Here is a 26,073-nt window from a genome sequence, read left to right as displayed (position 1 = left end):
TGTCTTACTGTAATTCCAGCATGTGCATCATTTACAGCTTTCACTGCTTGAAATACACAAGTACTGTACAATGCAAGATTATTAATTTTTTTTCTGAGCTTTTAAGATTTTTCTAAAATTGTAGAGTTTAAGAAGTGAACCAGTAAAGGTGGATTCAATTTAGAATGTGTTCAGTTATTTTTGTTAGAGGCTTTGGTACTGTGCTGCTTTCCTGCTAGGGGAATCTCCAACCCAGAATAAAGTGCATTGCCTCCTTCCTCACTTGGGAAGATGAGAGTCCCCCACAGAAGTTATCAAAATTGATAGGTTACAGATTGGCCATTATTAAACTCTGAAGAAAGGATGATGGGTCTTGAGCTCCATCTGTTCCTGACATTCTGGTCCTTTAATGTGAGCTTTAGAGATGTGAAAATGTCCAAAATATATTTCTGAACTCACTCCTAGAGTTAGAAATTTATGCTAACCTTCTCTTACAAAACAGATGGAGGAAAAGTATTATCTGTTTTACCTAATAGCTCAGTGAATAGAAGGTAAGTGATCAAAGGAAGTCTGTGTTCAAGCCTTGACTCTTACTAAGGGTATAAGGTTTGCATTTCTAATTTCCCATTTTAAGAACCTCAATATAAGGGATATTTAGGTGAGACATTTCTGATTTCTCCTATGGAAGTGAAAACTGCTCACTAGAAATACTGTGATAGATAATTAAGCATTACTATTTATCTTAATAGTTAGTGTATTTGTCAAGGTTGGGGGACGCCTAGGTTTCTGTTCAAATTACTACTAAATACTAAATTGTCAGGAAGGAAAGCCCTGTGAGACAAACTCCCTGTCTTTGGCCTATTATTGCATTCCCCTGTTACATGACTCACACCAGAAATATTTTCCACCATCTGAGCTCAGACAATATAATTTCTTCTATTGAAGAGAACTGCCTGACGTGCAGGGATAGTTTATTTTGCCAGCTTTCACAAAGACAGAATTTCATTTGACTATTCATATGGCAAGTCTGCAGCCACAGACCTAGGTAAAGTCCCTTTGCATGATATAGTGTACAAGCATGTTAATGGACACACCCTAACCTGCAAGTTGATAGTGTGATGAATTTGGTGCAGAAACTGGAGATTGGAATAGGCCAAGTTCATCCCATTAGAAGCCAGCAAACATCTGTTAAGCTTGGTCTATGCTTAAAGGTTTCCTAATGTAGAGATCTTGGCAAAGTCTCCCTAGAATAGAAGCTGCTGAAGTTAGCCAAAAAGCTCAGAGGGCTTCCCCAAATAAAACAAGCTTCACTGAGCCTACAGTAGAGCTGTTGCAAAAGTGCAGCTAAGAGTCGCAGCCTTTGTGACACTCTAATATATAATAAAAACCTTCTGTAGGCCTGGTATGAAATAAGGTTAATCTTATATGATGTCTGGATCTCAAATTAGTGACCACTGGTGAAAGTCTTGCTGCGCTCCTGCCTAAGAATACCTTCTCAGGATAGGTGTAAAAATCCAGTATAAGAAGCAGAGTAATTGTTGTTAGGAAAATTATACATTGGGAAAATTCAGCTTCTGCAGTATGTGTTTCATCTCCTCTCAGCCTAACAACCTATTCAAGAGAAAGAGTAGCTTTGCTGTTGTAGGTGTAAGTTATGGCATAGGTAAGTTTGACACAGTCACGTTGGCCAAAGATCACATACCTCATCACATCCAGGACTGACAGAGCAGTGCTGGCAGAATTCTGCAGCCTAGTTAAAGGTCTGACCTCAGAAATGTTAACTCACTTCATGTTGCTCCAAAATGGGCTTACTGCAGTTCTGATTATTAAAAGAAAAATCTTTGAGGCTTACAGACCCTGCCCTCTCTGTAAAGAAGTAACATTTCTCAAACATACAGAATTAACTTAATAATTTCTTGGCTGTACTGAAGGGAACACATAATTTTACATTTAAAATATAAACGTATATATACTGTATGGTTGGGGGTAAAACCACAGCAGGACAAAGTTTGATTTAGTCTATTGTATCAAAGATTTTCCCCCCTTGCTAATTCAGTTAGGAAAGTATAAAAAAATAGATAGTTTGGGAGTATGGTGGAGCAATCAACTAAACTACAGACAAACCAAAATAAAATAAAGTTAAATCCTTCCCAACAGAATTCTAGATAGCACAATGTGGGAGCATCAACTTCATGTAACTAAAGAATTTTTGTGAATATTTAAATGACATATTTGGAACAATAAGCTCTTATCCAACTCTGAATGACCTTGCAGATAAAAACACACTCGATTATAATTTCTTTCAATTTGTTTTAGACACCATCAATAGTTTTCTCAGAAGATACTACCATTGTTTGGCAAAAACATACTTGCAAAACCAAAGTAAATCCAGAAAAGCTTCCAGGGATGTATGTGGATAGAAATGTCTATAGTGACTCTTGCCCAGACCCAAAATAAAACACACTAGCTGTACAACAACTTTCTTTGCTAAATATAAACATCCTAACATTGATAAGCTTTACAGAAAGATAAACTGATTGCCATATATTACAACCATCACCAGTATTTTAAGAGCACCCTCTACAGTTACAATACACTATCTAACCAGGAAAAAGCTCCTCTACCTAAAGAGAACAGGATTAACTAACATGGTGACTATAATTTGTTTGTTATTGCAGTGCAAGTTTTTTTTATAGGTTATAAGTCTGTCTTCTGGTGTTAATTTATTTTTAAAAATATATAGAGGATATATTTTTTCACTTAGGAGTTGACTTTATTCTGCTACATCTTTCACTCTTCCAAATGAGTTTAAAAAGTTGCATGTCTGCCACCTTTTTTATTTATTTTTCCCCTTGAAAAAGACAAAGCAAAGGATTCTAGATCACTCATTAATTCTCCCTCCCTTTTCCCTGCTTTGGTTTCCAAGTGGTATGTTCAGCCCTAAATAATTTTCCATGTTTAATTCTAAATAACTGCTTATGTCATATAGAAATGAGTAGGGCTGAAGAAGGCATTTTAAGTTAAGCAAGTGCTTAAGCAGTTTTCTGCATCAGTCCTGACAAAACAAAGCTATGAAGGCTGGAAATTCAAATCCTCTAAAACCTATCTTTCTTAACCTGTCTCTCTGAATCTTGCCTAGATTTGCAGAGATACTGATATTTTCTTATGTCCTCAGTGCATCAGTAATTAAGGTACTGCAAGGGAATAAAAAGTGATGCTTTACTTTTAAAGCAGAAGGATCAGTATCTTTGTAAGTCGATCCTTAAAGTTTCATATATGGGGCATTCCTGAAACGTTGATATCTCTCCTAAAATATTACTTCACAAAGCTATTTAAATTATATTACCTCACTTGATTAAGGAAAGTGGCTAGAGATAAAAATAATCTTAAGAATATTATTATTTTTTTTCCTGGTCTTTATTTTCGATCTGCTCACGTGGCTGTTTGGCAAAGGCTCCCAACGGTTACAATGACTGTCGCCACCAGGTGGTGCCATTGCCCAATATCAGAAAAGTGTACTGGGCAGAACACCAAAATGAAGTTAGGGTTTGGATCAGATAAATTTCCTCATTTTTGTCCAAAAGCAGAAAAACAAACAAACAAACAAAAGAATCCAGCAACAAAAAAGCCAACGAAGAAAAACCCCAGCCAATAATTAAGATATCCATTCATGCCTATAAGGAAAAAAAAATAAATTTACATAGGGTAGTGATTATTTTATCTCTGTTCCAAAAGTTACCAGGGTCTAAATCCAAGAATATATTTAAAATTTCACCTCTCTATTGAAATAATTTTATTTCAGTGGCAATTAGAAACCCAAATTCTTTACTAGAGATTGGCCTTAGTTCTTATCAATGGCACACACAATTTTTTTAAGACAACTGAATATGACGTAATGTCTGCAAATCTTCATTTGACTAAAAGTATTAATTAACAGATACACTAAGTAAAACTTTGTCCTGCTATATTTTTAATAAAAAGTACATTTTAAAACATGAAAATTGTAATTCTATTCTTTTGTGCTGTCTTCCTTGGTACACTAGGTATGTGTTAAATTGCCTGCATAACCTAAACAAAGACAAAGGTAGAAAACAAAGGGCCTCTCTGTTCAGCTGTCTTTTGAGGAAAAAGCAGAGTTCATACATCAAAACACATCTGTTAAGAGTGTAAAATTAAATTTCTTCAAATAACCCAAATCCTCCTCTGAAAGTCAATTTACATCACAGCAAATGTAGTATTTAAACCAGAACTGTTTCTTGGTGTTCTATGATAGCCAAAGTTGTCTGATCTTTATAAAAGGGTACTTTTTCATGCTTATATAACTCAAAAGTGCTCTGTTTAATTTGTTAAAATGGTTGAGATACAGATACCATTTTACAGATACAACTTCAGAATCAACTTGGTAAACATTCTGCTTAAGACAAAGTGTTTTGAGAAAACAAGACAGTGAAAATAATGGTAAAGACTAGAAAAAAATACTTGAATTTTGAAGATAATTTCTTCAAGTAAGAAATAGATTAAAATGTCTATTCAATACCTTACTGAATACTGTAACAACAGGGATGTTGTTATTTCTTAAGCAACAGACACCTAGTCTTTTATAAGAATTTGAGAAAATTTGCAATATTTATTTGTAAAAGATGAGTCAAAAGCAATGTTTCAAAGTCATTCTATACTGTGAGAGAGACTTTTTTTCCTTTCCACTGTGATTATTTGATCAGATCCTTTCCTGCAAGAAATTTGGGGACTATATTAAAGTGTGAAAATTCAGTTGGATGTGCAGTTGAACAGAAAGAGATAGAGATGCATCTTGCTAGGACCCAAGCATAGCACTAATAAGCCAGCCTGACTCAATGCAAAAGGAGAGCTGAATTTAGGGAGTGCTGTTCAGTTCCAGAGGTGTGCTGGAGTAGCCAGCAGCTGGAAATAATCTACAGCACAAGCTGTTAGGGCACTGTTGTTTGTTTTTGCTTTAGCTGCATACTCCATTTTGTATTGTGTTTCACAACTGCCTGATAATGCACTGCCTGGACAGAGAGACATTAATCATAGTGTTGAGCCGGTCTTGTAAACAAGTACCTAAGCCTTCATTTAAAGAAGAGAAAGAGAAAAGCTGCAGGATGAGGGGTGAAAAAGGAAATGGCACCCTGCACTGAGATGACATTTTGTGTGTGACCTAACTCTGTCTTCAGTGCAGTTTTAGGTTAGTGCTGTGTTTAAGTACATGCCTTCAAAAAATTCCTATCTCACTGGACAACCTTGTACTTTTGCAGTATTCCAGCTAGACTATAGCCCTTAGTGAATAAAGTCTTCATCTTTCTAGCATTATTATAACAAGTACTACTAAACCCATGTTAAGAATATACCAAAGATCTGTAAGAAACTGACAAAATGTTCAGTTTTAACTACAGTTTTAGTGAAAATTTAAAGGTTCATATTAAACTTCCCTCAAAGGCTCATAAAGTGTAGGATAGAGTTTTGAGTCAAAATCCAGTCAAAGCTCTCCTTTTCAGTCTGGGTATGCTCACTGCCAGTATAACAGTTTTAGCAATTTTGTTGGTCCCACGTTTTTCTCTTTGTTGGTTTTTTTTTCCCCTTTAATTAAAAAAAAAAAAAAAGCCTTGGCCTAATATCATATGAAACAAGTTTTCTGAAACTCAGTAACTCAATACAGGAGAACAGTTTTCTAAGTTTTTAATGCAGAACATTTCAGACAGCTATTGCACTGTCTCCTGGGCTGCTACTTGACAGGTAACTTCATAAAAAAATTAATAATAGACTCTATTATAATGACTAGTAGTCATCATAGCCTGGTTTGTCTCAGCATTAAATTAATTTTTTATGTTTTTTTGTTTGTTTGGGATTTTTTGTTTGTTTGTTTTTGTGTGTGTATGTTGGGGTTTTTTCCTGGTTTGCTTCTAAATGCAATGGAACTATATTATTGTATAACATCATTGATGAACACCTGTTTTAATTAACCTCTAACAATAACCTGAAAATTGTAGGTGTATACACCTCTTTAATCAAGCATTTTGTTTCTATTCAGTTCAATTCCTTCATGCATTACAAAACTACAATACAAGGCTGAACAAACTGTCAGCATATTTCTTCACACTTTGATTGTAATAAAATACAGTCACATATCTGCATGTCTGTGACTTCATCCAGAAACTTTGCCACATAGCTCCTGTAACTCTGAAGGAAAAAAATAATAAATAATTACTTTGTTTCTTTTCCATTCCTTGTTTCTCAGTTTTACCAGTTAAAGGGAGGTGTGGGAGGTAAACTTCATGTACTCTCTGAAAACTACAGTGAAAGGAGCTAAGCAAACTATAAAAATATGTTACTTAAACAGCTCCAAGTTTAGTCATGGCCTCTGGTTATGTGAAAAAAAAAGGTATATGAAAAGCAAATGTTAAATGGCAAAATACGTAAAATAGTATCATCGTGGCAACACAAGTTTGGGCTGTTCTGGCAATGAGCATTTTTCTGACAAGTCTTTGTAACACCAAGGGCAGGAGAATCCATACATCTTTGACTTTCCTCTCAACCATTTTGATGGAGAATAAAGTTGGTACTCTACGTAGAGGTGCATTTTTCCAAAACTTGATAGCCCCTGTCACACCTAATACTTTAATTCTTTCAGCAAAGGAAAACATTGTTGTGGAAAAATGTCTGCAAACACCTCAGTAGCTGCCTCTTCAAAACTGTTTATAATTTGCCCAGTTCCCACAGTTTACACTTCTTTCTACTGATTAACCATCAGTATTTTGTCACAGGCTATTGCTGTCTGTTACTACTTCTCCATCTCCTTGTTAGGCCTTTGACTGTGTCTTGCAGCTGTCAATAGATCCTTACAGAATACCAACTTGGAAACTACCGAAATACAAGTTTTAAAATTCTCAGAATGTACTTAATTTTCTGATGTATCATAGACTTGTGTGAACTTTTTTTTTTTCCCCAGCGCAGAAACTAAAACTGGGTACTGTGCCCCAGAAGAGTCAGTATTGGTGGTGCATTGGGAACAGTTACTTTTCTGGTCCAACCTCTTTTGTTTATACATCCTAATTAAGACAGGGGCATCTTCTACAGAAAATCCAGAATACTATACACCATACAATTCCACACAATGGTATTTGCTAACTAGGCTGGTTTTGACAGATGTCTAAGAGGTAACAGAGCAGCCATGAGAGAAATCTGAGCAGTGACCTCCAGCACAGGATGTGTGATTATCCATACTGAGAGGCTTTCAGGGCTTATAAACTGAATTTTTCCTTCTCACGTTCACTGCCCTGAATTTCTCTAGACAGGGATCTGTAATTTTGTGGTTTGTGTGTTTTTGTTTGTTTTCCTTTATATTCACTGTAACTTTTTCTCACAGTGGTGCTTGCTTTAGGTGGTTTAAATCTTGAGAATAAATTTCTGAGGGTGGAAGACATTAACTGAGGCCCAATCCTTGTGAGATGCTTATGGTCGCTGTGGCTTTTTGTATGATTTTAGTAAACCACAAGTGCTTAGCACCTGGCTTCCTTCACACATGGGTCAGGGGCAGGAGGCATGATGCAGTCTGGCAGCACTTCAGTTCTCACTAGATATGTAGAATATTCTAGAAATCTGTGAACACCTGGTTGCGGCATTCCCACTTCAGCTGAAGGTACCGTGAAAACCAACCAAAGCGCTGCAGGCAGCCTAGGTGCGCCCAGAGGTGCCCCGTCAGGTGGCTCTCCGGGAACACCGCGGCTCCTCACTCCTTCCTTCCCTCCCTCTCACCTCCACCACAGGTTCCGAGCCGCTCCGGCCCTGCCCCCGTCCTGCTGCTGCCTCAGCGCTTCCCGCGCCGCGCGGGAGCCTCGCCCGCCGCCTCCGCACGCCGAGGGAAAACAAGCCCGCCCGTCAAGCGGCCTCCAGCTGACAGGACCTGAGCCCGGGCTCCTGCTTCAGAGGACTGTTCTAGCCACCCCCTTCCGCCCCGGTACCGCTGCCCGCAGCCTGAACAGCAGAGGGGCCGGGTGTTTGCCCCTGGGTTTGCGGTCTGTCCGTGTCTCTCAGGGGGCTGCAGCCTGAGGAGACCCCGCGCGCCGCGCTCCCCTCAGCGGCCGCGGCGGGAAAGGGCGGCGCGCGCGGCAGCCCCTGCCTCACCTGTGGGAGGGAGCGCCCCACGGCTGCTCCCCCCGGCTGGCCCCCCACGGCCGCTCCCCCCGGCCCGTCCCCCCGGCCGGCTCCCCCCGGCTGGCTCCTCCCGGCCCGGCCCGCCGGCGGGGCGGGCACTCCGCCCTCAGCTCGGGCGGCGAGCACGGCTGGCGGGGCGGCACCGGCACCCACCGCACGAAGTTGACGGGGATCCCCCTGAGAAGGCGCGGAGGCCCGGGACGGGTGAGGAGAGCGGCGGCGGGCAGTTGCGACGGGAGGTGTGGGAAGCGGGAGGTGGGGGCATCGCGTCGTCCGCTTCTCCCTGCCGAGGTGGCCGTGGCCGGGCGGGCACAGGAGCCCGACCGCCGCGCGGTGGGCACGGGGGGAGTCGCCGTGTGGAGCCGCCGGGGCTGCGGAGGCGGCTCCCCGCGCTGAAGCGCCCGGGGTAGCTGGCTGTCTGCCTCGCTCCGTTAAACGCGCTGCTTTCCGAAGGCCAAGGACGCCGAGTCCTCCCGGGTGTGAGGTAGGAACAAGGCGGCTCTCCCTGCACGCCCAGCTGGCGAGGCGCGGGGAGGCTGGCGGAGCGCCCGCCGTGCCGGGCAGGCCTTCCCCCCGCGCTGCCCGGGGCTGTGCGGGAGCCGCGGTTGTGCGGGGGGGAGCCCCGCGCCGGGCCGCGGAGCGGGAGCTGCCGCGAAGACCGGAATGTTTCTTAGTTGTCCCTCGCGGCTGCGAAGGGGCCGGGGCGGCTGCGTTCTCCGAGTGCGTTACGGGCCGTGGCTGCCCGGGAGCGGCGATCGCAGCACCGCTGCCGGCCTTTGGTTTCAGGTGAGCTCGCGTTGTCCGAGGCGGGCGGGTCTGCGGGACGCAGAGGGGGAGCGGGGGGCCGGGAGCCCCGGGGGGCCGGGAGCCCCGGGCGGGCCAGCGCGGAGCCCCCCGCGGGGCACCGGAACCCGCTGCGTCGGGGGCGCCGTGGCCGCCTGCCCGCACGCATTCCTCCGGGATTCCTGGCATTCCTGAGCTGAGGGCGCTCGGGCTTCTTCGTCTCCCTTTTAGTTCACGAATTAGCGTATTTTTTGCAAAAGGGTGTGTCCACATTGTGTGTGTTCTTTTCCACGGGAAAAGCTGAGAATGCCAGTTCCGCCATTTATTGTTCCCAATTAACTTTGCACCTGACATCATTTATATCCCTCCCATATGATGACAACTTTATGTGGAGATCAGTGCTGCGATAAAACTTTTGTGGTGAGTTTGGATTAGCATCTGCAATTGACAGGGGAATAGTTGTTAAAGCTTTTATCTTTTTCCTGTTTTTCTCTTTGGCATGTAAATGTTTTTAAAAGATCGCTGCAATGTAGTTCAAATAATTACTGAAGTAGAAATAGTGGAAATCCATCCTTGAAAGTTGTTTTATTTATCTGAACATCTACCCTGGGTTTAACTTGTACACGTTAATATAAAATGAATACTGTAGATGAATCATAAGCTCCCTAGGATATAATGGTTTGTGGTATACCCGTATTAGTTTGATAGGTTCAGTGCCTGATGCTTATTCTGACAACTGTCACATCTCATAGTTAAGGGTCTCTTTATGGAGCTGGTTTTAACAGAACTTTAGAGCATTTAGAAAAATGTAATGGCAAAAAAACCAAACCACTGATTACTTTTTAAAGGTGCTTTGTAAAAATTAGTCTGACTAGCAATATTTTTTAGAAATGTCATTGTAATGGAATTTTCTCTTCCCTCCCCCCCCGCCTTTTTTTTTTTTTTTTTAAATAGTTAGAGTGTTAGCTTGAACTTGGGTCTTTTGGAAAAAGATTATAAACATAAATTGTACTTTTCATACAGTATTGGAATGTACCACGGGTAATGTTGTAAGCAGTATGTTTTACAGAGATGAAGAATCAGTGATGTTATGAAAGGCAATTATACTGCTTTTTATTGTATGTTGTTAATTTTCAGACATAGCTACACTTTTTAAACAGAAAATTCTGTAAAATTAGAAAGCAATGCTTCTAATATTTATTTAAAATACTCTTATGCCATTAAGGTAATATTTCACATAACATAAGATAATTAGACTTTTTCAGTTTAGTGTTCAGATATATTAAAAAAATCATGAGCTAAAAAATTCAGTGCTTCAAATGAAGTTATCTTACAAAGGGACTGGTATTTTTACCTGCATTATTTACAATTTAGAGATATTTTTGAAACTATTGACTGTTGGAAAATAATTCCCTGCTTGATTTACATAAATACAGGAACAGTTAATGTCTGTTGCAATTCAACATCCCACTTCAGTGCAAATACTCACTAGAAAGGATTATTTTAGCAAATGTTAGTAATGTTATTATAGTAATGAAAGGGGAGGGCTTAACATTGCTAACCTGTTTGATTAGAGAATTTGTGATCTTGCAAAGAGCCTGTCTTCTCCATGACTGTGTCATGCAACTGTTTTTATTCTCAGGATCTGACTTAGTTGTGTTTTGCTTTTAAATCTATTAAATGGGATAACTTCTTAGGGTGCCTGAATTGCCTCCCAGCGAACCAGCTTATTTTAATTTCTCTTAATTGCATTACTAGATCTCACTGTCTCTAGTTAAAATGGTTGAGAATGCACCTAGGTTCTCTTGACAGAGGGTATACGTGGCGGATGTGGAATTTAATTGGCTACAAAAACGGTTCGTGGTGTCTCCTGTATAAGGAATTCTACCTCAGTAAAAGGATGACAAAACTGAAAAAAAAAAGAATTGGTGGCAGTTCCTTCTTCTGGTTTACCTTATGTAATAGGAAGTTGATCTTTCTGGAAGTATTGGTGAAACTGGTTTGTCTAGGATCTGTAATGTCGTCTGAAATGTGTAGGTGAAATGGCATGACCTCAAACTTGAATTTTTAAATAATTTGTCATGAAGCAATAAGAAATGAACACATATGCAAAGAGTTTATTTAGGCTGGACCATAGCGGGCAGGTTATTATTTTAAAATAGCTACTTAAGTATTTTGAGGACAAATGATTCTGCTAATGTCAGAAATTAAACAAAAGTAGACCAGCACAGTTTCATTCTGCAGCCTGCTGTTTTACCGTTTCTAATTTTCGAAGTCAGTGATGATACTGTCATTAATATTTAGCCTTTTACTATGTTGATAACTTGAAAAGGTGTATATTAATGTCAAGTGCATGAGCCTCGTTATGCTTAATGGTGTTCAGCCCATGGCAATGTCTGCCTGTCTTGACAGGTGAACCAGTAAGAATCTGGTCAAGATTACTGATGGTGAGAGATATCTGAGAAATGGCAATGAACATTAAAATAACGGGCCATTTTTTTCACTTCTGCACCCTCTCTGTGCGACTCTGAAGGGCAGCAGAAATGATGGAGCTGCCTGCTGCCCGTGTATTCAGATAAAGCAGGCATAAGGAATTTGTGTTTCTTCTGTCTGTCCCATTTCTTCTTCTTTTTTCGGAGCAGAAGAAGGTTATCTTCTACTCGATCTCTTCGGTGGTATGACTCATAGCCGGGGTTTACAAAGATCTACATCTTTACCACATAGAGATTAACAACTGTCACTTGAATAGCCAGGTTGAGGTGAAGAGGTTAGAATTCCTCCTGTGTTGTTGCTGGGTCTCAACCAACTGCATACTGAGGAAGATGATACTGACTTGATGCATCCTCAACTTAGGTTTGGCAGTTTACAATTTTGGTTTGGTTGGTTGTGTTTGGGGTTTTTTTTTAATACGTCTCCAATGCTGTAGAATGTACAAAACCGAAAAAAGTTGGTTATGTGTTTCTCTTCTTACTTGGACAAAGAATGGAGAATCCTGCTGAGAGGGCTACATTACTATTGTAATTGTGTGAGGGAAAGTACTTCACACATTCATGGAGTGTTTTGTTCCAGGCATGTTTATCTGTAAACAGTAACACTTTTCAGAAACATTTTGGCCCCAGCTCTCCAAGTGGACTTAAATCTAAATGGTAATATTTCCCAGAATAGCCAAGTATGAAAATTTAATGTTTAAACCTGAAAAATTGGCATGTTAGGAATGCATGTGAAGTGGTAGCCATGGAGCCACCACTGTCTGAGATCAGAACTCAATGTATTTACTGTGACCTTGTACCATCTCTGGTACAACAGAGCTGGCAGCCTCCATGAAGGAGTTTATCCAAGTGTAGGCTTATAACCTTCTGTTTTATGTGAAATACGTTGGATGGCAAAATCCACAGCCAAACATTTGAAGTACATAGTATATTTTTCCATGAGTCCCTCTCAGTTTTTAGCCAAGTGAAACTGTTTTAAACTAAATTGATCCATCTTTTGTATTTCTGAGATGCATTAACCAGATTGACGGTATCAGATTTAAAATTAATTTTCTATAATAATCTTTTCACTTCTACTTGATTCTGGTAATGACAGAGCAATGAGGAATAAAGAGGATTGGAGAAAAATTACTTAAAAAAAAACAACAAGGAGATAGGTAAGACTGGAAGATGCCCCAGTTATTACCACAACAGCCCCTTTCTGTGAGTGTCCCCAGGCATGGTAGGAGTCATTACCATTCAAATCTCAGCAGTCTGAGCATGACAAGAGTTTAACTCCAGGCATTTATAGAAGTTGGTAATTCTTTAGATTTATGTACATTACACGGACCATTTTAATGTAGCTAAAATGTCAATATGGAAACTATATAAATACACTATGGAAAAGAGGCTTACTGGCTCAGCTGTCACTGCTTACACATTCATATTTGTATGTGCCTATGTATTTCTTTGTGTATATATACGTAAACTCTCACAGACACTTGTGGAAGCCTTTTAAGTAATTACCAGACATTAGGGATGTTTCAACCCTATTTTAAATTTTATTAAAAATTATATCTAGGAGCTGTTTGTTAGAATGGAATATGTATTATATGTACCTAAAAGCACTCAGAAGTGGGTAGTGATTTGTGATCTCTTTCAATATAAAGCATAATACAGAACATTTACATAGAGATGGAGGAAGGTTTTCAGTGATGTGAATCAAGCTCAGAATGTTTTAGAATCATAGAATGGTTAAGGTTGGAAGGGACCTTAAAGATAATCAAGTTCCACCAGGGACAGCTCATGCTTCACTGCTGTCTCTGGTGAAAAGCCACTCCCCAGCTTCCCTGTAGCCCCTTCAGGTACTGGAAGGTGCTATAAGGTCTCCTAGAAGCCTTCTCTTCACCAGGCTGAATAGCCCCAACTCTCTCAGCCTGTTAGGTCTTGTTGAAACTGGTACTGGTTGGGGGTATGCCTTCATACAGTCATTTGCATACCATTAGCTACTATATGCAGGGAACAAATGTTCATCAGGAGCAGCCTTTATTTATAAGAACAATTGGTGTGTAACGTTATATTATAATTTCACAAACACTTCAAGCCTCATAAAGAAGCAGCCCTACATCTCTCATTTCCCCCCTGGTAATTACACTGTTCCAGTGTGAAGGTGAGAAGAGTGGTGGCTTGTGGGAGCTGGTTAAACCTGTGCTCAGTGTACAAGCAAGGTCCACACCAGTCAGCTTTGGCTGCATAGGCTTCATAAATCCTTTAAGTGACTGATCTAGTGGAGCAGTGCAGCAGTGTAGTGCACTGTGAAGGTCCTTTCCTCTGTGGAGTTACCCAGTCTCTCTCTTCCCTACTCAGCTTTGTCTTGCAAATGGAGTGTGATGATACAATGTTCTTGGGCCTACAGTTCTGACTGCATATTTAAATTTTCAAATGCATGGTTGAGTTAGTTGAAAGAAACTAGATGGGCTTGAAGCCAAGAGCTTGAAGAATACAATGTAATTAAGGCAAAGTTTAACAATAGAAAAATGGGAACTTGAATGCATCTGAGATGTGGGCTTGTGTTGGCTGTGTAAATATGACTCCTAAAGTCTATTTTACATGTAGTTTTCGTACTTAAATACTTGCATTTCCATAGAGATTAACCCTTTTCTGTGTGTCTTCATATAGGTGAGACCTTGGTCTTTGCAAGCAGTTGTACCTTAATAGCTCATCCTTAACTTTATTTAGGAATAAGCTATACTTGCATAATCAAGGCTATGCTGGTTGCATCTGTTGTATTGATTTAACTGTAATTTCTGTAGACAAGATTATAATTATTTTGGGGGTGGGAACACAGAGAATAAGGTCCAATTATGTGTCACATCTAAAGCCAAGGAATAATTTTTGGAGTAGGGGAACCTTTTGTATTTATTATTTTAAGATAATATTCTGAACAATTTTGTGTTCTTGAAGCACTGGCAAAACTTTTTAGCAGAGGTTGCCCTAACTCTGTTTCCATTTCTTTGAGAAGGGCTTTCTAAGAAACTGTTTTAACAAGCTTGTGATTTTTGCCTGAGCCTTTAAAAATATGAACAGGATACTATTTTTAAACAATAATTATATCATTGGGATCTATTAAGGTAACTTCCTTGGAGCAAAAATACAAAGTTTCTAACACTGAGAATTGGAGGAAAATATAGTGAAACAACATAGAATCCCATGTGTAGTGAGTGTAATAGTATCAGATGTTTGGATACAGATCAGCTATTGTATTTGAAATCACAAACTGCTTTTAGAATCTGTAATTATCTTTCTTTGTGTCACTCAGCTGTTGTTTCTGTCAATACTTCAACAGATATGAATATTTAGAATTTTATAAACTAGAAGAGAGTATATACAATAAAATTTCCTCTTGATCTCTCCTTGGTGACTTTATTAACTTTTTTTTTTAGCATTCTCTTTTGCAAGTTTGTCATAAAAGTGAACAAAAATTGAATGGGTTTATATAATGTGTATTATAATTAACTCTGGGATAAGTGTTTATAAGGTTTTGTTGTTTACTCGCTTTTTGTATTCGAAGTTTATAAATGATGTCAGGATCCTTGAAATGCAAGTAGATAACTCCAGCAGATTGAGGCAGAAAAGAGCTTGTACAGGTCTATATGAGCCTCTGTGGGAAATGAAACTGTATAGTGGTATAATTACACTTCTGCACATATTCATGTCTGCATAAAGCTTGTACCAATTGAACAATCAACAAATGTAACTATCTTCCTCCAGTGACTTAACTAGTATCACAGGATATAGGACCTGGCACTAGTCAGGGCAGATGACATGAATTAATTTCTGTTTCAGGTGCAGATTGATTTTTAGTATACTCTTCATGTACTTCTTGTCTCTGATTCCCTTTTGCTTATGATTTGGGAGAGTCTGGAAACCGGTTTTAAATACTGATACAAAATATACATTGCAGTTGTAATAGTTTAGAACATTACATCAGGGTTTTCTTAGTATTTTTATCATTAACAAAAATTAAGGCTTTAATTTCCACTCACTAAGCAAGGTTAGTAAGTCATGCCATATTTCCTTGGGGGATAAATTCTGGAAAATTATTACTATATGAATTCATATATAGCAGGTTAAGAAAATGGGATATATATTATGTCCTTGTCTTCAACCAAACTTCCACAATTTATGAGACCTGGGCATCTGCCAAAATGTCTTGTTTTTGACTTACAGCCATTGAAGCAGATTTTCCTTTTGAAAAAAACCCAAAAAATAAACCAACAAAATGTGTTAGTTGTCACACAGCTCAAGCATTTGGCTGATCTGTCACATACTTTCATAGGACTAACAAGATGTTTTACATTTGAGACATCGAGGCTTTCTTGCACTCATTTTTCAGCCAGAGGGAGTATGAACCAAGCTGTAAGCAAATGAACAGTATCTTTTCCTTTAACTACTGTTAATAGTTATTTCAATTGACAGTCTGTATTAAATACAATTCTCTTCCTGTTCTTGGAATGGTGGCTATTCATACTCTCTCTTATTGGCTGAACATCTGAATAAGATTGTTTAATATTTGGGCAAAACTGAAACTGACATCCTTGTCTCTAAGGCAGCAAATCTAAAACTCACCCAGTTTGCTATGCTGTGTTTCAGAAGAAATTGATAATCTGTGTAATCCATGTTGACCTGAGCATAACTGTTTGCTTCTACTGACAGCTATGGAAGAAAAGTATTCTTTGGAATTTTCATCCTGCAGGAAATTGTAACTTGTCATCCCTAGGCTGTTTCCTGAAATCTGAACAGAGAATGATATTTTTCACAGAATGGAAATGAAAATAATTAATTCTGAAACGTTGAAATACTCTACTACAATGTATTACTGTGACAGCACACCTCCTTCTGTCCCCTGCCTTCCCTATAGATCAGTGTTCCTGGCTGGACTTCACTTTTCATTATGCATCCAAAGCCATATGACTACCATACTTAATGACAACTTGGTGAAAGCAAAAAAAACCAAACAAAAAAAATCATGTTATGTTTATGGAAGGTATAGACTTACGTGGTTCTTGGTGTGGAGGCTGGAATTATTTCTTGCTTTCAAAGGAAGGCTCGAGTGACCCACTTTAGTGAGGGTGTGTGGTCCTTAGCATTTACTTCTTTACATGGGCACTCTGCACACCTTGGTTTGGCAATGGGTATGGATTTCAGTGCAGATGACAATGCAATGTTGGGTGTGCAGTCCTGAGACTGTAATGGAATGCAGCATGTCAAAACCTGGTCCTTCTCTCTTTGCACTGCACCAGGTAGTAATAGAGATGTATGCAGTGACTGCACAAGGTGGGACTGTATGTAGGGCGGTGGATGGGATCTAGTACTAAGCTCAGAAATAGCTTGTGTAGTTTGACTATACGTAGTGTTTTTGGAATAATATAAATTGCTGTCTTACTTTTTATGAAATATGTAAGATTCTGCCTGTAACAATAGTAGGTCAGCCCTGTCTTAGAGGCTGAAGACTTAACTTGATTTGGCCTGGTGTCTGTGTGGTATCAAGTATAAGTTTTTGTGGCTCTCAGCAACTCCTGATTTTTTTCAAGCATAGAATTTTTCACAGTTTCTTTCATTACAACATGTAAAAAGGATAGGACATGAAACTTTCAAGCTGCTCTTCAAGTGAATGAATGTTTTAAAACTGGTCTGTTTTCCAGTTCAGAATTTACAGAAATTTTAGGTAGGTCTTTGATGCTGACGTCAGAAGAGCTGACCAATAATAAAATAAACCTCTCTTAGGGTAATTTTTTTTCCCCCCACTTCTGCCTTCAGCCAGCCTGCATATACTGAATTATGACAATGTATATTGTAGGAAATCCTCTGTGTAGGCCATTCAGAAGTTTTGAATTTAGACAGGGAGTGGCATTTGCAGAAAGGGACAAGAAAAATATGCTGTGGAAGTTTTTCTGTGTTCCGTAACTGTCATAATTCTCTTTCTAATAATTGTGAGGAGTGACTGCCAGATATGATACAAATGTAATTTTATATATAAAAAATAGACTTAAAGTAGGAAAAAAAATAATAAATGGGGATAAGGAATCTACTGGAAGGATGGAAAACTTATTATTTCAGATGTCTTTCTGTTGCTGGATATTGTCAGTTTACCTGTAAATGGGTCTCACTGTCCCTTTTTACAGTCCCATATCTAAAACTTTAAAATTTCTCTTTTCTTCCTTCTGCTCTTCTGTAAGCAGTAGATCAGGTAAACTCAGCTTCTCCAGAGCTATCTTCTTTATAGACTAAAAGGGACAGCAACCCAGGCCTATTTTCCTTTTGCAGAAGTCTCAGATTGTAGGTAGGATTGGCAGTGATGAACTTTCCCTTAATGCTTGCAAAGCATGTTTGTGAGATGGTTTCCACCAAGTGTAAAAACATTACAGTTTTGGTCTTTCCATGAATTATCCTGTCTGCTTCCTTTTCTTTACCCTCACAGTATGCAAGTTTTCCTTCCATTTCTCTTCTGAAGTTATTTCCTGTCCTTTTTCCATAGCACTGTCATTTATTATTGACCTAACACCCACTTTGTCTTCATGTGACATTGCTGATAATTTCTGAGCAGTCAGCTGCACAGAGTCCATTATTTAGCTTGGAGAGCAAACTCAATGTTATGTAAAGTTAGAGGACAAATTTTATAGTTCCTTCCTGGAAATTTTGCTGTGCATGTGTGAAAAATGTGGAGTAAATATCCAGATGTTTTGTCCCTCTTTTTAAAAAAAGGCAGTAATTAAATAATATTGACACGGACTTTTTTTTTTGTGGTAAGAAAATTTGGAAATAAATTCCATGGAACAAAATGTAATATGAATTCTAGAATTCTAGAAGTTCACTCTTCTGAAGAGAAGATAGCATTGTATGCCCTGATCTTGTTTTAATTAAAAACTTGCAGCAGATTCAGTCTTAGGAGTCTCAGGATTGTGATACTTGATATGAGGGAGTTGCTGTTTTTCCATCAAGGAAGCCAGGGAGGAGTCCTAGTGCAATAGGAAAAGTCAGATTAATTTTACTTTTCCACATTCCTTCACTAGATATATGCAAAGGGAGCATACATGTAATATGAGGCAAGAGCTGTGAAAGATTGTGCCTCTTTAAGGAGACCTTTTTAATATGTTTGTCTTGTAGATTTGGCTAAAGAACTGAAATGGATGAGTGGACACAATTCTATGCTTTTGTGGTGTTAAGGCTGCAGAGCCACTGAAGGGAACAACCATGTCTGGCACAGGAATATATTTCTCAAAAGCACTTTTTTCTTCTCATGTTGACAGGGACAGTAGCTGGGCTTCCAAATTACAGCAGTATTGGATTTTCAGATATAAGAACCTCTTCTGACAAGTTATCTTTATAAACAAAAATGTAATATTTTCTATTTTTGGCAAAAATAAGTTGTTCAGAAAAATGAAACCACTTCTGAGTAATGATAAAATATGGGGCTTTCATACCCACTGTAGGCTAATATTAAAAACCTAGTGTTTTAACACCTTTATGAAGGCTTATTTTAAAAAGACATCCCCAAACTGAAAGGCCTAAGTAGCTTTGAGTGCCCATTTTGTTTGCAGAAGTTTTAATATGTTTCTGTCTCTGAAGCTGGAGTTAAAACACAAATTCAGTTTGGAATTTTGTGATGGCCTCAAGCAGTTGAAGGCTGTGTTGCTGCCAAAATAGGTGATCCCATCATTCCCTGATCTGGTAGAAAACTGCTTGGTGTTTCTGGATCTGGAAAGCTGTGTGGCTGCATGGTTGCTGGCTCACAAAATGAGAGGGGAGGATTGTACAAGCTGAGATAACAGCATGCTAGAGCTGTTGTGTTTGGGGATAGTATGTTATGACCTACATTTTTTAAGTCAGTTGGTAACACTGGAGTGAAGTAAGCCTCTTTCAAACCAATGTACTCTGAACTTTCTAAAGAACTTGATCCTGCTGTAGCCTGTTGAAGCTGGATGTGACCACCTAGGGATTACGCATGGTTTTCATGGGATTTCAGAGTGAGGAAAGGCCTATGTAGATACAAAGGCTCAGGCCTGCAGGCTGAGGCTGAGTCGATGGTAAACTCATTAAGTCAGTTTTGTTCAGCTGGGGCATCCTGTTATCTGGGACATACAGTGAACACATGCCAATAATATCTGTAAAACTGAATGTGTTACCTAGTAGAGTGAATTTGTTTTGTGCCTGTGTTTCCAGCATCTTTAATTCTATGTTGTTTTGGACTTGCTCCAGATGATGACTGGATTTACTGAACTTGCTGATCAGTAAATCCAGCTGTTTAAGATTGTTATATGATGCAACTGTAGAAAATCAGGCTATTTCTTTTCTGGGCTGCTTTAAAGTTTTCAGGTGAAACTTTGCTGCTCAATAAAAAGTGGTTTGGTATGAACAGCAGATGAATTTACCAATCAGAAGATGTCAATGTATTTTCGTTGTTCTAAACTGAAGCTGAACTCTTAATCTCTGAAAGATACTGATGCTTGTACGTCCTTATCTAAATTATCTGTAGCTTTAGCAAGTGGAATATTTTGCAAAAAGAAAATAATTTATTAAAGTACTTATTTCTTATGCTCTGATTAATTTCTATATGCTCTTGTGATAATCTTTGCTTCACAATAGGAGATAAGAACTAATTTAAAAAAATAATAGAATGACAGTCTTCTACCTAATTAAGAATGTATTGCTTTGTTATCTGAAAACTTTGTTTTTAAACTCCTCTGGGACAGCAAATAAAATTACTAGCAAGACTTCGTTATTTAAAATTAAAAGTACTGGTTTGGCAGAAAACATGGAATTAGAAGTTATAACATCCTCTATTAAATAGAAGAAGTTTTATTTTTTGTAAGTAACTACAAGGAAGCAACAAGCAGCCTTACAAACCAGGGAGTTTCTTTTCTTAAGCTTACGGGTAAACAAACTGTTTGATCATAACATTTGAGGACTTCAGCAGACTTAAAGAAGATTAAAACTGGAGAGTTACAGCTGTCAGTGCTCCCAGCTGTCAGCTCTTCCACTGTATCAGATATCAGAATTTCAATGATGGAATAGTATGGAACACAAAGCTGATTGCATTTACCTGAGTATGTCAGTCTGCAAATTTTTGTGGCTGAGGTGTATACTCAGCCATCAGTGCTCAGATATTCTTATTTTTGAGATAGTGACATCTGTCAGAGGAGTGGGCCAGAGAGATTGAAGAGGAACAGCTTCGGTCCTCTCATCTTAATCTGTTGCTGTAAGCCTGCCAGTGCCTGAACTGATGACTGTAAAATGTGTGTGTAGAAATGTGAGTGTAACTAGTTAACAATTAACATAATCAGAGGTTTTAGTCAGAAAGGCTGTGCAGGAGGAAAACCAGCAATGCTTTTTTAAATTTAAAAATGTTTACAGTATTACAAACCCAATGGTTTTATGTATTGTAAAATAACTTCTTGATACTATGTAGTTCAGGGAGCATTATCCACTGGCTTCACATCCTATAAAATAGGATATCTAAGTAAAGCCTTCAAATAGTTGAATGGTAGGGCCAGTTGCTTTATTTTCTTGTAGATGTAATGGCTATTTATATAAGTAGTTCTTCATGGTTCCAGAAAAATATAAGGTTTTATTTGAGAATTTGTTCATTTAGCACTTTGAGTTCTTCAAGGTTTTATCCTTTGTATAGTAAAAAATTTTTTTTAGTATAATGCACATGAGGAAGACAAATACACTTATTTCTTCATAGTTTTAAGGATAAATTAAATATATTTATGGTTAATTTAGGATAGATTATTAACCTACATACTGTTTCCACTACACACTAGGGTTTTGTTGTTTTGTGGTTGGTTTTCAGGGTTTCTTTTTGTTTTGTTGTGGGTTTTTTGTGTATTTGTGTATGTGATAGTTTTAGCAGCTTTGCTGCTCTTGAAAGTACAGCATTTGCAGTCACCCTGAATTTGATGTATTGTAATTTTTTGCTTATCTGTTCTTTATGTTGGTTGATTTGTATCCTTATTTTTAAGTTTTAGGTTTATATTTATCGACCTCTCTTTTCTGTGTTTGTTAATTGTTACCACTGTTGGCGAATTCAGATGAACTTTGCTCATACATATAGCTTTAAAGTGTAGTGTAAACTTTCATATACCAAGCAATTTATCTAAACTTATTGGTGACATTTCTAATCTTGCTAGAATTGCTGAGTGGAGAGCCTTTTTAAAGGCGTTCATATATTCATCTACTGTAGATGTGTGCTACCAATAATGTATAAATCGGGGGGTTTTCACTTACAGGTCTCATGCAAACATGCCATGAGTGATTTTAACTTAGAATATCAGCACAATGTATTCTGCAAACCAGATTTCTTTTTATGAAGATAGCATTCTGAATAATTTGTGTTTTTTTTCTGAAAACACTGAGACACTTTAATTGCTTGCTCTTTATAAGACAGAAATTTGTTCCTTTTTCATGGGCTGTGTCTCTTTTTACTAGTTTTCAGTTACAAAATCTTGTCTTGTTAATGCTTTTTCCCTAGACAATCATACAGCTTTGATTTAGAAATCTGAGAAACTGTTTCATACTTTTGATTTTGCTAAAACTTGAAAATATTTATTTCATTACATACGTGTAATAGTAAGTTCAGATCAATGCTGTCTTAATGTAACATCAGTATAAAAATGGAAAGCATGAAAGCTTCAAAATGCTTGCTTTGTTTGAAAACAACATTTGAACTTTAAAAAATACTTACTTTTTGTTACCTGGAGTAAACAAGGAATGATTTTGAGACATTGATGAATTTAGCTGGACCCATGCAACAGTTTAAGAACAGACTGCAGAGCCTGGTATCCTACCTTTCCTACCTCCAGCAACCTAGTGTGGTCAGATTCCCTTACAGTGTATAGTTTAATTTACAGCTCTGTATGGTGGTATCTTTTTTTCCCCTTCTCTCCTTTCTTGGCCACTATCAGTGCAGCTCAGAAGATGATTTCAGTGCCCTGGTCAAAGACCTGTTATATCAACGGAGATCTCTTAATTGACTGTAGGTGATTAGAATAAGCTTCTGGTATTTTTACTTTGTTGGTTTTGTCTCAGCTTATACATTTGAAACAGAGTATATATTGTGAGATGAGTATTCAGAAAAGAAGGTTAAAAAGTGTGGAAGAATACACAGAATTGAAGTCCAAGATAATGAAGTGTATTGATCCTTGTTCTTTCCTTCCATTGTTCTTGCTCCCTCATTTTTCCACTTCCTTTAGCCTTCTTTGGCGCATCTTTGCTTTTCCCTTGTTCTGTTTCTCTTTGTACTCCAGGACGTCTTAAATGCAGATCAAATTCATAGTGTCTATTTACTTCTCTTTACTAAGTGAACTTAACCACTGAATTATTTTTGGTGAATTTAACTAGTTCACTAAATCATTTAGTATCTAAGGAAGACTTTGACAGTGAGACTGCTCTTTTTCTTCATTAAAATAATCAGTTGATATCTAGCATTGTGTTTAGAGAAACCTATGTTGATTCCTTCAGGTTAAGTAAGTATGCTGTTGAGGAGCTGGATTTGGTCTTCACAGAGAGGAAGAGGTCTTTGAGTGGATCTGTCCTGCTAGAAGGAAGAACTGCATGGAAACTAGCATAGTATTAATATTGAGCCAAACTTCTTAATTCACTGTCAGGAAAAAATTATAATTCTGCTGTTGATTAGAGTATCTGAGGGAGATGGTTCATGCTGAGATACACAGGAGAGTGAAACCGGCTGCAGAGGTTTGTTTTTCCGTGAGAGATCCTGTTGTTTCTGTTTCCTCTTGATGATTATTCACCATCGTTTCGTGATCGTTGTTTTGTCAGGCTTCAGTGATTACTTAACTTTCTAGCTCAGTTCAAAAGTTTATTCCCTCCAGATTTTGCATCAGTCTGGTGTAGTCTTGTGTTCCATTCTTCTATAGACACAGCTCTTACTGTCCTTGCATTGCCTCTGCCACTAGACAGCTGACTCATAATACACAACAGACAGAAAAGTAAAACTACCTACAAAACCAGCTCTTACAGAAGGGAAGAATGGCACTTAACATTAAAAGTGCAGGTAGGGTTTGGTTTGCTGTGTTCTAGAACTGGAACAGTTTTGGCATATAGGCTGGATAGCATTCCTATTGCTTCTGGAAAAGGTACTGTCAGTCTTGGAAATGCTAGCACTATTTTTCCATTTCTTTTGCTCAGCAAAGTATGCGTTTTAAAATGGCAACTGGAGTTTTCTGGAATAAGCCCACAATTTTGGGGATTGTTAAATTAATCTGTAGAAAAGTTTATTCTTATGGATGATAATGAGATAATAAAGGAAAAAGTTTATGTTCAGACGTCTTTAAAAGCAAATGTTGAAAAACAGGTACATAGAAGTACGATTCAAAGGCGTGAGGATATTTACCTTCCTTGCAGTGCTTTAGTTACCTAAACTCATAACCTAAAGCTGCCTGGTTGTGTTTTGCTCTCCTAAGCTTTTATTAAAATGTTAGTATGACCAGTACTATCTGCTGACTATAAAATGATCATTGATTTGTGAAGATTTACTGTCTTTCCATAAACACAGTGAAGATACCCAAAACAAAAGCTGCTTTCACTCAAAAAATTGCAGTAAAATTGCTTATATTTGAAGTAATTTGATTCCAAAGCAGCTAACACTAACTCTGTGTAGGTATCTTAACCATTACTATTTCTTAACATCTACAGTCATAAAATAACATTACATTGATCCAGAATCAGCCAGTCAAAGATTTTTCTTTGTATCACAATGCATTTGCTTTGGGCTTTGTATAGCTTCTGTATTGATTTCTATGCATATTACTGTTAGTCTTCATAGCCACACTGAATGGTCGAATAGAGTAATTAATGAAATAATCTAAAGTATTTAAAACAATGACATTTTTGTAATTTTTTCTTCTGTTCAGCTATAATCGTCTGATAATCATGGACCCATATTTTGCTGCTTTTAAGCACGTTCAGCAAGACTATGAAGTCACTCTTGAACTTGCAAGTGAGGAGACTCAAAAGACTAGAAATACACAAAATTCTAGGACGGGGTCTTATGGTGTCAGTATTAGAGTCCAAGGAATCGACGGACATCCTTACATAGTACTAAACAATACAGAAGGATGTTTGTCAGAAAATCCTCCTCCTGGAAACGAATACCAGGTCATTTCTCAGACTGTAAGCAAACCAGCCACAGGCTCCAATACTGCTTTTAATTTGGAGGACAAAAACAGTGAACACACCAAGTTTCCTGGAACACGGCATATGCAACCCTGTATGCTTGAAAGCCTTAAGATAACCAATATAGATGAAAAGGAAAAAGGATTATCAGATTTTAAAGATGTAACAATGAAATCCTCTAATTTGTTGAATTTTCAAAAACATCCGGAACTTTTACAGCCTTATGATCCTGAAAAAAATAACTTGAACTTGGACAATTACCAGTCTTCTGTGTGCAGTAAACCTGAATCTTTTGCAGATGAAAAATCTGAAGCTAAGCCTTGGATTTCCTCATCTAAATTATTGTCCCTACAGAAAACAAATACATACCTTGCAGAGCCAGCCAAAGCAAATTCAAAGAAGGTACAGGTGAACAGGTCAGTAGAAGTAGAAGACAAAAATAAGCAGTTGTTGGATTGTCCCAGTGACACAATCAGCCCCAACAAAGTGAGTGTTTCAGAATCATTTTCATCTGCAGGAGGATCCCCGTGTGTTAGTCCCACTGCTTATCCAGAGACAAGAAAACCTAGACCAGATGTTCTTCCCTTCCGCAGACAGGATTCAGCTGGGCCAATATTGGATGACTCACGAAGATCATCATCTTCATCAGCTACTCCCACTTCTGCAAATTCCTTATACAGATTTTTACTTGATGACCAGGAGTATGCCATCTATGCAGACAATGTTAACCGTCATGAAAACAGAAGATACATCCCATTTTTGCCGGGAACTGGTCGTGATATTGACACTGGTTCACTTCCAGGAGTAGATCAGCTAATTGAAAAGTTTGATAAGAAAGTTGATCCTCACAGAAGAGGTAGATCAGGAAAAAGGAATAGAATTCATCCAGATGATCGTAAAAGATCAAGAAGTGTTGACAGTGCCTTGTCATTAGGGCTTGATATAAGTACAGATTATTTAGGTGAATTTGGTAAAAGCTTGGGTAAGTCAACGGAGCACTTGCTGAGACCATCTAAAGTTTGCCTTCACAAGCAGTTATCCAGAGATCAGAAGTCACCTTCCAAAGATATGAAGATTTCTGCTCGAAGTGTTGGAAAACTGCAAATGCCTGATAAAGACATTCAGAGCAGCAATTTCAGTTCTTTGCAATATCATAAACAAAATGGAGCTGATACAGAGAACGTGGTGTTTAGGTCTTTAACGCTGCCAGGACAGAATAAGAGAGAGGAAGTTAGAACAGTAACTTCTACTTTGTTGTTGCCAAACCGAATGACAGTTCCACCTGATTCAGGAGCCAAGAAGATTTCTGTAAAAACATTTTCATCCGTCCCTAACATACAGGTAATTTTGAATTTATTCTAAGTTGTTTTTTGCACTCCAGCATGATAAAGCTGTCGTTAAATGCATGTTTTTCTGCTTTTCATTAGAACAAACTCCCATCACACAATACTTCCAAATGGGAGAGAAGAATTGTTCT

General features: G+C 38.4%; 1 protein-coding gene across 6 annotated transcripts in view; it reads left to right on the top strand.

Moving 5' to 3' along the window:
• The first annotated feature begins 8,259 nt into the window (after positions 1-8,259).
• The window catches only part of CGNL1 (cingulin like 1), a 59,972-nt gene continuing 42,158 nt past the window's right edge, over positions 8,260-26,073 (top strand). For 4 of the 6 annotated variants that reach the window (XM_051628994.1, XM_051628991.1, XM_051628988.1 and 1 more), the window contains exons 1-2: positions 8,260-8,352; positions 24,335-25,937. In XM_051628994.1, the coding sequence (XP_051484954.1) occupies positions 24,354-25,937 (1,584 nt within the window). In that variant the 5' untranslated portion in view covers positions 8,260-8,352; positions 24,335-24,353. Of the gene's footprint in view, positions 8,353-8,615; positions 8,633-8,736; positions 8,935-24,334; positions 25,938-26,073 lie in introns of those variants that run through there. The other 2 variants (XM_051628990.1, XM_051628989.1) reach the window with 2 other exon arrangements.

Source organism: Apus apus, chromosome 10, assembly GCF_020740795.1.
Source record: "Apus apus isolate bApuApu2 chromosome 10, bApuApu2.pri.cur, whole genome shotgun sequence".
NCBI lineage: Eukaryota > Metazoa > Chordata > Aves > Apodiformes > Apodidae > Apus > Apus apus.
Note: the sequence above shows the minus strand (reverse complement) of the source record. Positions and strands in the feature narration are given on the sequence as shown.